We start from the raw sequence: 12,401 nt of genomic DNA on the forward strand, positions 1-12,401 counted from the left end.
CTCCATTAGATTCCAGTCTGTAACTCACTCCCAGGTATCTGTTATTCTATATATAAACCAGCCCGAACCCCTCGATTAGATTCTAGTCTGTAACTCATTCCCGGGTATCTGTTATTCTATATATAAACCCCGTACCCTTCCATTAGATTCCAGTCTGTAACTCACTCCCAGGTATCTGTTATTCTATATATAAACCAGCCCGAACCCCTCGATTAGATTCTAGTCTGTAACTCACTCCCGGGTATCTGTTATTCTATATATAAACCCCGTACCCTTCCATTAGATTCCAGTGTGTAAGTAATTGCATCCAGTGTGGTACCCGAGATCCATGCACACAGAACAGGAAAATGCCAGACTCTGCTGTCTGACCTGATCACAGGCCAGGGTAGCCAACAGTCAAAGGATACAATTGGCCTCGGCCTCAACCGGGCTGCCTGGAATATACCCCCCCCCAACCCACCCACCCACCCACCAGCGCCCCCCTCCCCAATCCCCTGATACACCCAGTTTAGCGAAGGGGGTCAAATGTACCAGGGTTGCTGTTCCTGATCTCTGTCAAGTGTCACCAGCCCCTTCCTCTCCACCTTGCATCATTGGGGAGCCGGAAGGAGGTCAGGATCAGTGGACTGCGATGCCCACCAGAGTCGAGCAGCCTCCAGCACACGATGCCATTTCTTTCTGGTGCCCTGACTCTGGGGCTGCGCTCGGCTGTGCATTTGAACGAGCAGTGCAGTGGTCTGTTCTGTGTGTTACAGTGAGGAACCCGTACACAAGGTCCACATTCCTGTGTGGTCTACTGGACAGTGGCATTATCCTTCTGCAGTGGTATGAGCCCCTCCAGAAATTCATGCTTCTCAAGGTAAACTCTGTCTCTCGTTGTTCAGCAAGTAGCAAGCTCTTTCTAGAAAAGAATCCTATGACTATCGTTAGAGTTACACCCAGTACCGTGCAGTTAACTGTTAGTATGTCCAAGGTCTGGGCGGGGAAAAGACAGCTCGCGATCCCTTTAGCTAGCGCAACACTCTGATCGGCAGGGCTCAATGTGGTACAACTGTCAGAGGGTCAATGCTGAGAGAGCGCCGCACTGTCGGAGGGTCAGTGCTGAGGGAGCGCCGCGCTGTCGGAGGGTCAGTGCTGAGGGAGCGCCGCGCTGTCGGAGGGTCAGTGCTGAGGGAGCGCCGCGCTGTCGGAGGGTCAGTGCTGAGGGAGCGCCGCGCTGTCGGAGGGTCAGTGCTGAGGGAGCGCCGCGCTGTCGGAGGGTCAGTGCTGAGGGAGCGCCGCGCTGTCGGAGGGTCAGTGCTGAGGGAGCGCCGCGCTGTCGGAGGGTCAGTGCTGAGGGAGCGCCGCGCTGTCGGAGGGTCAGTGCTGAGGGAGCGCCGCGCTGTCGGAGGGTCAGTGCTGAGGGAGCGCCGCGCTGTCGGAGGGTCAGTGCTGAGGGAGCGCCGCGCTGTCGGAGGGTCAGTGCTGAGGGAGCGCCGCGCTGTCGGAGGGTCAGTGCTGAGGGAGCGCCGCGCTGTCGGAGGGTCAGTGCTGAGGGAGCGCCGCGCTGTTGGAGGCTCAGTGCTGAGGGAGCGCCGCACTGTCGGAGGGTCAGTGCTGAGGGAGCGCCGCGCTGTCGGAGGGTCAGTGCTGAGGGAGCAGCGCGCTGTCGGAGGGTCAGTGCTGAGGGAGCGCCGCGCTGTCGGAGGCTCAGTGCTGAGGGAGCGCCGCACTGTCGGAGGCTCAGTGCTGAGGGAGGGCCGCACTGTCGGAGGGTCAGTGCTGAGGGAGCGCCGCACTGTCGGAGGGTCAGTGCTGAGGGAGCACCGCACTGTCGGAGGGTCAGTGCTGAGGGAGCGCCGCACTGTCGGAGGTGCCGTCTTTCAGGATGAGACATTAAACCGAGGCCCCGTTTGCCCTCTCGGGTGGGTGTAAAAGATCCCACGGCCACTATTGGGAGAAGAGCAGGGGGGAGTTCTCCCCGGTGTCCTGGGGCCAATATTTATCCCTCACCCAACATCACTAAAAACAGATGATCTGGGTCATTATCACTTTGCTGTTTGTGGGATCTTGCTGTGTGTTGTGGCTGCTGCATTTCCTACATTGCAACAGTGATCACACTTCAAAACAAAGTCCTCATTAACTGTGAAGCACTTCGGGACGTCCCGAGGTGTAGAAAGGTGTCATTGCTCCTGGGATCTCAGGGTACGAATTCCATCAGGAAGCAGCGGTAAACGTTTAATCCGTCCCTACATCGGCCCTGCCCCACTCCCCTCCCGCAAGCCCTACTTCTGATCGGCAGAACTCCTGTCCTCCTGCAGCGTGAGAGGTGGTAACCTGGAAAGTCTAGCCCTCGTGCTCTCATCCTTGGAAAGCTTGAGAGGTAGAAGATCAGCTGTGCTCTTATGGTATTACGGAGCAGGTTTGAGTGGCTGAATGGCGTTCTGCTGCAGCAGGTTCAAGGGGCCGAATGGCCTTCTGCTGCAGCAGGTTCAAGGGGCCGAATGGCCTTCTGCTGCAGCAGCTTCAAGGGGCCGAATGGCCGCTACAATAACTGGTGATTCCCCGTTGCTTTCCCCATGGCCTGGCTTCAGCCAATTCAAGTTGACATGCCAACCAATCAGTACTCTCTTCTCCCCCAGTATAAATTGTTGTGAGAGTTTGGAATTTGGTGTTCTTGCATTTGTCCTGATGAGTGATATGTAAAGCTGCAGCATGAGGAGGTCTCTCTTTTCAGTGATATCTGACCATCTTAAACCTTTCTTGATTCTCCTCCCAGCAATTTAACCTCACGCTCCCAAACCCGCTACAAATCTTCGAGCTGCTGGTCTTCCCAGATGAGGAGTACCCACAGGTGTGCCTGGGAGTGCGGGCCCCAACACATCCCAACCAGGTCTTACAGTTCGACACCGTTCAGCTCAAGTCCTCTGGCTCGCTCGGCCCTGCGACACGGTCAGGTACGGTGAACGCCGACAATCAAAGGCAGCAAAACTTACATTGCTGTAGCGGCCGTTAACGTCCCCTCAGCTCTGCAGGGGACCATTGTCAAATTTTGCCCCTGAGCCACAAGTGCAAATGTTCAGACCAAAGCTCGGTCAAGGAGGTCGGTTTTAAGCAGCGTCTTAAAGGAAGAGAGAGAGAGAGGGGTGGAGAGGTTTAGGGAGGGAATTCCAGAGCTCAGGGCCCCAGGCAGCTGAAGGCACGGCCGCCAATGGTGGAGCGATGGGAATCGGGGGATGGTCAAGAAGCCGGAATTGGAGGAGCGCAGAGATCTCGCAGGATTGTAGGGGCTGGAGGAGGTTACAGAGATAGGGAGGGTTGTAGGGTCGGGAGGAGGTTACAGAGATAGGAAGGGGTGTAGGGTCAGGAGGAGGTTACAGAGATAGGGAGGGTTGTAGGGGCTGGAGGAGGTTACAGAGATAGGGAGAGGGGACGAGGAATTTGAAAATGAGGATAAGAATTTTAAAATCGAGGCAGTGTAGATGAATGAGCACAGCAGGTGATGGGTGAATGGGTGGCGGAGTTCAGTGTAGGCTGAGGTTTACAGGAGGCCAAAACTGTGTTAATCTGGAGGTGACAACGTAGAGAGAGCTTTACTCTGTATCTAACCCCGTGCTGTACCTGTCCTGGGAGTGTTTGATGGGGACGGTGTAGAGGGAGCTTTACTCTGTATCTAACCCCGTGCTGTACCTGTCCTGGGAGTGTTTGATGGGGACAGTGTAGAGGGAGCTTTGCTCTGTATCTAACCCCGTGCTGTACCTGTCCTGGGAGTGTTTGATGGGGACGGTGTAGAGGGAGCTTTACTCTGTATCTAACCCCGTGCTGTACCTGTCCTGGGTGTGTTTGATGGGGATAATACTTTATTTTGTAACCAATCCTTGTGAACTCAGGTTACAACTAATTCACAGTTGTTCAATCTCTTCATACTTTTTTTTAGAGACCTCACTGATGAATGCGAGCCACGTGTCACAGCTGGACCGGGACAGTGTTCTCGTCTGTATTGACAGTAAGTCTTTTGTATCTCTCTCATGCTGGACAAAATGCCCCTGCTTGTTGTCAGTGAGCACTCTGTTATATCAGACACCCCATGTCAGCATCAAAGTTGTGGGTTTCAGCATCCGGAGATATCAACCCCAAAATGCAAGCTGACACCCCCGGGGTCAGTGCTGAGGGAGCGCCGCACTGTCGGAGGGTCAGTGCTGAGGGAGCGCCGCACTGTCGGAGGGTCAGTGCTGAGGGAGCGCCGCACTGTCGGAGGGTCAGTGCTGAGGGAGCGCCGCACTGTCGGAGGGTCAGTGCTGAGGGAGCGCCGCACTGTCGGAGGGTCAGTGCTGAGGGAGCGCCGCACTGTCGGAGGGTCAGTGCTGAGGGAGCGCCGCACTGTCGGAGGGTCAGTGCTGAGGGAGCGCCGCACTGTCGGAGGTGCTGTTTTTCAGGATGAGACATGAAACCGAGGCCCCGTCTGCCCTCTCGGGTGGGTGTAAAAGCTCCCACGGCCACTATTGGAAGAAGAGCAGGGCGGAGTTCTCCCCGGTGTCCTGGGGCCGACATTTATCCCTCACCCAACATCACTAAAAACAGATGATCTGGGTCACTATCACATTGTTGTTGGTGGGATCTTACTGTGCATAAATTGGCTGCTGAGTTTCCTACATCACAACAGGGACCACACTTCAAAACAAAGTGCTTCGTTGTCTGTGAAACACTCTGGGATGTCCCGAGGTGGTGACAGGAGCTGGAGAGATGGGAATTTGTCTAACCGTTTTTTAACCATTTTCAGATTGTGTGAAGATTGTGAACTTGCATGGAGAGCTGAGTCACAGAATAGGGGCCGAGCTGACTTTCCGATTTTGCGTTCAGACAGTCGGTGAGTACCCGGGTGTGAGAGCTGCCTCAGCCTGTTTCCCTGAGAGCCGCGGAGAATTGTGACCGAGTACCCTTCCCAGGACCTGCAGTTTTGGGCTGTCTGTCAACTCAGTCTGAGTTCGCTATTCCCCATCAGGAGGGAGATGATCAGGTAACTGTCCTGTCACTCCTGCTCAGAGCTTGCAGCCCTGTAGGTTATTGCGATTGTGTCCATCAGCTATCCTAGTATAGCATCTTCCACTGACTGTACTCTGCTGGAGAAAATCATTTCTCTGTAATCCACAGATAGTGCTGCAGCACCAGTCACAAGTTCTGTTGTAGGTGGTAATGATTCTTCAAATACACTGACTTTTCTGTTCTGTTTGCTCTTTAACTAGACTCTATCTTTGATACAGTGAGGCAGGCTGTGAACACTGTACATTTACTTACAGAGCTGTTTTCCTTTGTGTAGTGTGCCTGCAGGACAGTGTTCTTGCCTTCTGGAGACATGGGATGCAAGGCCAGAGCCTCCAGTCAAATGAGGTAATATTTACAACTTCATTGGGGGTACAGTACTGATGGGGACATGTCTGTCACCGTATAACACTGGGGTACAGTACTGGTGGGGACGTGTCTGTCACTGTATAACACTGGGGTACAGTACTGGTGGGGACATGTCTGTCACCGTATAACACTGGGGTACAGTACTGGTGGGGACAGGTCTGTCACTGTATAACTCTGGGGTACAGTACTGGTGGGGACATGTCTGTCACCGTATAACACTGGGGTACAGTACTGGTGGGGACATGTCTGTCACCGTATAACACTGGGGTACAGTACTGGTGGGGACGGGTCTGTCACTGTATAACACTGGGGTACAGTACTGGTGGGGACGGGTCTGTCACTGTATAACATTGGGGTACAGTACTGGTGGGGACAGGCCTGTCACTGTATAACACTGGGGTACAGTACTGGTGGGGACAGGTCTGTCACTGTATAACACTGGGGTACAGTACTGGTGGGGACAGGTCTGTCACTGTATAACACTGGGGTACAGTACTGGTGGGGACAGGTCTGTCACTGTATAACACTGAGGTATAGTACTGGTGGGGACAGGTCTGTCACTGTACAACACTGGGGTACAGTACCGGTGGGGACAGGTCTGTCACTGTATAACACTGGGGTACAGTACTGGTGGGGACAGGCCTGTCGCTGTATAACATGGGGTACAGTACTGGTGGGGACAGGTCTGTCACTGTATAACACTGGGGTACAGTACTGGTGGGGACAGGTCTGTCACTGTATAACACTGGGGTACAGTACTGGTGGGGACAGGTCTGTCACTGTGTAACAGTGGGGTACAGTACTGGTGGGGACAGGTCTGTCACTGTGTAACACTGGCCTACACTTAGGGCGTATCGCAGAGGTGCCGTCTTTCAGGATGAGACATTAAACCGAGGCCCCGTCTGCCCTCTCGGGTGGGTGTAAAAGATCCCACGGCCACTATTGGGAGAAGAGCAGGGGGGAAGTTCTCCCCGGTGTCCTGGGGCTGATATTTATCCCTCACCCAACATCACTAAAAACAGATGATCTGGATCATTATCACGTTGTTGTTTGTGGGATCTTCCTCTCCACAAATTGGCTGCAACATTACGACTGTCCCGCTTTAGAAAACAAAGTGCTTCATTCATCGTCCTGAGGTGGTGAATGGTGCTATGGAAATGCAGGTTCTCTCAGACTGACAGAATCCTGTAAATTGGAAACGGAATAAGCTGAGGTTTGTGTGAACCAGGGCAGAGCAGGGCGATAATAATTCTGGTTTTAAACTCCCTCCGCAGATAACTCAGGAGATAACAGATGAAACGAGAATGTTCCATGTGCTGGGTACCCAGAGGTGAGCAGTTGAGGCAGTGTTTGTCCTGTCCTGAGTCCGTGGGGCTATGCCAGGGAGGGACGGGGTCTCAGACTGAACCCCAATTAGCAAAGAGACAACTCCCTACAGTTCAGTTAGGGATTGGCGAGGGGTGTCAGCGACCCACAGAGAGAGGCCGTCAGCAGCCGAGTTCAAGGGCAGCTTTCGGCAGTTGAATGTCGCTCTGCTTACGTAAGTGAGCAAGAAGATCCTGCACTGCGCTGCCAGTCCAGGGTCACGGGTCACTCACCACCTTTAGCCGGGCATTCGCCGGGTCGGTGGGGGGGGGGGAGAAATGATCTTAGGGGGTTCCTCACTCCTGACCACCAGGCTGTGCACCCGCAACTCCCCCAGCGCCCCACCTCAAAAAATCCTGGCTGCAAAGAGGATACTGGCGGGGGGGGAGTCAGCCATGATGCCTACTGCAGTCAATCAGCAGGAAGACCCGCCGTCTGCCAAAGAGAGCGCTCAGAATCAAAGGGCAACATTCAGAGGGTGGTGGGTCGAGATTAGCACTGCACCATCACCAGCTTCTGGTAGGAAATGAGAACAGCAAGGATACCCCACAATCAAACCCAGTGTCCTATCATGGGACTTTTCTGGAGATACGTGCCTCCTGACATCACCCCTGAACGGCCTGGTTCTCGTTTTAAGGTTCTGCCCCCTTGTTCTGGACTCCACTTTCCCCCTTTCCTTCAGAAACTGTGCTCCCCCCCCCTCGTTCTAATACCCCCACGTGGGGGAAACATCCTCTCAGCCTCCACCCTGTCATAACCACCCCCCCACCCCCCCCTCCCTCAGGATCTGATATGTTTCAGTAAGATCACCTCTCATTCTTCTAAACCCCAATGGGTACAGGGCCCAACCTGCTCAACCTTTCCTCATGAGACAAACCCCCTTCATCCCGGGAATCAGCCGAGTGAACCTTCTCTGAACGGCCTCCAGTGCGAGTCTATCCCTCCTTAAATAAGGAGACCCAACCGTGCACAGTGCTCCAGGTGGGGTCTCAACTGTAGCAAGACTTCCTGACTTTGCAAGCAGGGAACTTGAAAAGTAAATATGTGGAAAGGACAAAGTTGCAGGGTTACAGGGAATAGGCAGAATGGAGTGGGGGGGGTGGGGGGGGTGATTTGGTTAGATGGGTGGGTCACATGGCCAGCTCCTGAGGGGTGGGTGTTGTGTGTGGTTGTCAGACTTGTGCCTCCTAATATTGATGGATTATCTTCACAGAGATATTATTCTGGAGAGCACCCCGACAGACAATCCAGACGCTCAGAGTAACCTCTACATTCTCACAGGCCACAAGAGCACCTACTGACACAGCAACTAGGACGTAGGGCTTCCGGAATGTTGGTGTACGAGCGTGAGAGCTTCGGAAGAGTCGGAACACGTCGGTGATCAGAAAAGCCTTTAGTTAATTATTATTTAAGTGATGTGTATATGTGCAGATTAAAGTGGAAGTCAACTTTCTGATGAAGCATTATTCTTGGATTTACGTTAACTTAAAAACAAGATCTTCTGTCCGGGAGCCTATTGCCCCATCTCTGTATCCTCCTCCAGCCCCTACACCCCTCCCTATCTCTGTAACCTCCTCCAGGCCCCTACACCCCTCCCTATCTCTGTAACCTCCTCCAGCCCCTACACCCCTCCCTATCTCTGTAACCTCCTCCAGGCCCCTACACCCCTCCCTATCTCTGTAACCTCCTCCAGGCCCCTACACCCCTCCCTATCTCTGTAACCTCCTCCAGCCCCTACACCCCTCCCTATCTCTGTAACCTTCTCCAGGCCCTACACCCCTCCCTATCTCTGTAACCTCCTCCAGCCCCTACAACCCTCCCTATCTCTGTAACCTCCTCCAGCCCCTACACCCCTCCCTATCTCTGTAACCTCCTCCAGGCCCCTACACCCCTCCCTATCTCTGTAACCTCCTCCAGCCCCTACACCCCTCCCTATCTCTGTAACCTCCTCCAGGCCCTACAACCCTCCCTATCTCTGTATCCTCCTCCAGCCCCTACAACCCTCCCTATCTCTGTAACCTCCTCCAGCACCTACACCCCTCCCTATCTCTGTAACCTCCTCCAGGCCCCTACACCCCTCCCTATCTCTGTAACCTCCTTCAGGCCCCTACACCCCTCCCTATCTCTGTAACCTCCTCCAGGCCCTACACCCCTCCCTATCTCTGTATCCTCCTCCAGCCCCTACACCCCTCCCTATCTCTGTAACCTCCTCCAGGCCCCTACACCCCTATCTCTGTAACCTCCTCCGGGCCCCTACACCCCTCCCTATCTCTGTAACCTCCTCCGGGCCCCTACACCCCTCCCTATCTCTGTAACCTCCTCCGGGCCCCTACACCCCTCCCTATCTCTGTAACCTCCTCCGGGCCCCTACACCCCTCCCTATCTCTGTAACCTCCTCCGGGCCCCTACACCCCTCCCTATCTCTGTAACCTCCTCCGGGCCCCTACACCCCTCCCTATCTCTGTAACCTCCTCCGGGCCCCTACACCCCTCCTCTTTGTAACCTCCTCCAGACCCTACAACTCTGAGATTTCTGTTAAGGTTTACTGGGAGAGGCCAATTCCGGCCTCTTGACCATCCCCCGATTCCCATCGCTCCACCATTGGCGGCCGTGCCTTCAGCTGCCTGGGGGCCTGAGCTCTGGAATCCCCTCCCTAAACCTCTCCGCCTCTCTCTCCTCCCGAAATGCTACCTCTTATTCGAACGAGCTCCTGTCCACCTGTCCCTAATGTTTCTTTGGCATTCCCATGGAGACCAATAGATAAAGCAATGAACCTCCCAGCGAGCGCGCGTCAGAAATAACTGAAGGGCCAGATTTCATGTTTTAAGACCTTTACTGCACCAAACACCATAAATCAGCAAACATCAAATATTAGTTAACAGGCTGGAATTACTCCAAACTAATAAAAGATAGCTTGGTTGGGTTAATTAGATATTGCCAAGCTACGTTTTCGAACCCCTCTCCTTCTGCCTCACACTTCCGGCAGATACGCAGCATTGCAGGAACATTCCCTCTGTCACTCCCGGCCTCTCCAGCAGGCTCTCCGCTCCCTGCCATGCGTGGCCGAATCTTCCCAGTGCCTTTCGAAAGTCGTCCCACTCTGCCCGTGTCATCAAGGCCCAGCTTGGTCACTCCTTGTTCCTTCAATCCCTAGAACTCCTGTCGGCTATGTCCCCTTCCTTCTGGGCAGGAAGCAAGCTCTCAAGCATCCTAGTTAACGTTTTGAGAGCGTACGACCCTTCTTCGGCGCATACGGACTCGAAACATTAACTCTGCCTCTCTTTCCACAGGTGCAGTCAGACCTGCTGAGTTTTCCCCAGCATTTTTTGTTTTTATTTCAGATTTCCAGCCTCTGCAGTACTTTGCTTTTCTCTCGAGCCTTCTGCTTGGCTGCTCACACAAAACAGCCCTTCTCTGCTTCTCCACTACAACGCTATCTACTTTGAGGCACGGGGAGAGAAAAACAAAGAAAAACCGCTGTCCCTTCCCTGCGCTTAACTGTATCAAGGTACGAGAACTAGCGCTTATTTGAATAGGCCTATTGGAGTTTCTACTCCATTGTCATGAGATCACATGGGCCTGTCTCCAAGCAGAGGTGTTATTTATGACCTCGCCAATCCCCTTTTCAGAAGGTTCTGTTTCCCCTTAAGTTAAAAGGATAAATCTTTCAAAGAGCCAGCATCCACACAATGGGCCAAATGGCCCTCTCCTGCACTGTTAGATTGTATGGAAAAATCCAATGGTGACATACTGAGATTTATGGCCCCTAATAGAAGCTGTGACATCTTCAATAATTATGATCAAGGTGCAAAATATTTAAGATATTTGCCACTACCAAACACATCTTCCCTTCACCCCCCCACCCCGGTGGCTTTCTGCAGGGATCGTTTCCTCCGGGACACCCTGGTCCACTCCTGCATCACCCCCTACACCTCAACCCCCTTCCCACGGCACCTTCCCATGCAACCGCAGAAGGTGCAACACCTGCCCCTTTACTTCCCCTCTCCTCACCGTCCAAGGGCCCAAACACCCCTTTCAAGTGAAGCAGCATTTCACTTGCACTTCCCTCAATTTAGTCTACTGCATTCGCTGCTCCCAACACGGTCTCCTCTACATTGGAGAGGCCAACTCCAGCATGATGCCACCACCAAACACATCTTCCCTTCACCCTCCTATCGGCATTCCGTAGGGATCGCACCCTCCGGGACACCCTGGTCCACTCCTCCATCACCCCCTACTCCTCAACCCCCACCTATGGCACCTCCCCATGCCCACGCAAAAGATGTAACACCTGCCCCTTCACTTCCTCTCTCCTCACTGTCCAAGGGCCCAAACACTCCTTTCAAGTGAAGCAGCATTCCACTTGCATTTCCCCCAACTTAGTCTACTGCATTCGTTGCTCCCAATGTGGTCTCCTCTACATTGGAGAGACCCAACGCAGACTGGGTGACCGCTTTGTGGAACACCTGCGGTCTGTCTGCAAGAATGACCCAAACCTCCCTGTCGCTTGCCATTTTAACACACCACCCTGCTCTCATTCCCACATGTCTGTCCTTGGCTTGCTGCATTGTTCCAGTGAAGCTCAACGCAAACTGGAGGAACAACACCTCATCTTCCGACTCAGCACCTTACAGCCTTCCAGACTGAATATTGAGTTCAACAATCTCAGATCATGAACTCTCTCCTCCATTCCCACCCCCCCTTTTTTTTTTTACAACTATAATTTTTCTTTTCCCTCCCGTTTTTAAAATTTATTTCGATCTATTGTTTCATCTCCACCTTTTAGCCCATTTCGATCCCTTCCCCCCACCCCACCCCCCACTAGGGCCATCTGCCACTAGCTTGCTACCCTTAATGTCCCCATTAGCACATCCTTTAGCCAATATCACCACCGTCAACACCCCTTTGTCCTTTTGTCTATGACATCATTGGCAATCTCTTCTTGGCCTCCACCTATCACTGGCCCCTCTATCCAGCTCTACCCGTCTCACCCCCACCCCCACCCCTCCCCTCACCCACTTCCCCCCCCCCCCCAAACCAGCTTATATTTCACCTCATTTCTATATGTCTTAGTTCTGATGAAGGGTCATCCAGACTCGAAACGTCAACTGTATCCCTCTCCGCAAATGCTGTCAGACCTGCTGAATTTTTCCAGCTATTTTTGTTTTTGTTTCGAATTTCCAGCATCTGCAGTATTTTGCTTTTATCTCAGTGATCAAATTAAGAGTTCCCTCCCGCCCAGCTTCCCGGTTAGGTGTATCTGCCAACCAAGAAATTTATTTTCAGTTCGGCTGCATTGGCAGTGCAGGACAAAGGGGGTCGGCTATCTTCCCTGCCATTGGCTGCTTCTGTGATTGACGGTGGGACGGGCCAATGGGCAAGCAGGCCGCGGCGACAGCGGGCGCATGGTGTCTGGCCAATGAGCGTGAACCAGGCTCAAACGAGGCCAATCCTATCAGGAGGAGCGGGTTCCCACCCAATCAGAACGGGTAGGCGATGAACCAATGAGGTGGGACAGGCTTGCTCAATCAGAACTGGCAAGATGCAACCAATGGGCAGGCGCACAGGGTGGGGGCTGACCAATCAGAGCGGGGAGCAGCGCAGGGGCAGGACGAATGAGCGGCGGAAACCCGCGGCCGCACACGTTT

The 12,401-nt window shown here is 53.6% G+C and overlaps 1 protein-coding gene across 4 annotated transcripts in view; it reads left to right on the forward strand.

Moving 5' to 3' along the window:
• The window catches only part of LOC121274741 (mitogen-activated protein kinase kinase kinase kinase 2-like), a 60,897-nt gene extending 52,691 nt beyond the window's left edge, over positions 1 to 8,206 (forward strand). For all 4 annotated transcript variants that reach the window (XM_041182081.1, XM_041182082.1, XM_041182083.1 and 1 more), the window contains 7 exons: positions 756 to 859; positions 2,759 to 2,936; positions 3,917 to 3,985; positions 4,760 to 4,846; positions 5,297 to 5,367; positions 6,663 to 6,718; positions 7,967 to 8,206. In XM_041182081.1, the coding sequence (XP_041038015.1) occupies positions 756 to 859; positions 2,759 to 2,936; positions 3,917 to 3,985; positions 4,760 to 4,846; positions 5,297 to 5,367; positions 6,663 to 6,718; positions 7,967 to 8,054 (653 nt within the window). In that variant the 3' untranslated portion in view covers positions 8,055 to 8,206. The remainder of the gene's footprint in view (positions 1 to 755; positions 860 to 2,758; positions 2,937 to 3,916; positions 3,986 to 4,759; positions 4,847 to 5,296; positions 5,368 to 6,662; positions 6,719 to 7,966) is intronic.
• Positions 8,207 to 12,401: the final 4,195 nt, after the last annotated feature.

Source organism: Carcharodon carcharias (genome assembly GCF_017639515.1).
Source record: "Carcharodon carcharias isolate sCarCar2 chromosome 37 unlocalized genomic scaffold, sCarCar2.pri SUPER_37_unloc_3, whole genome shotgun sequence".
NCBI classification, from domain to species: Eukaryota; Metazoa; Chordata; class Chondrichthyes; order Lamniformes; family Lamnidae; genus Carcharodon; species Carcharodon carcharias.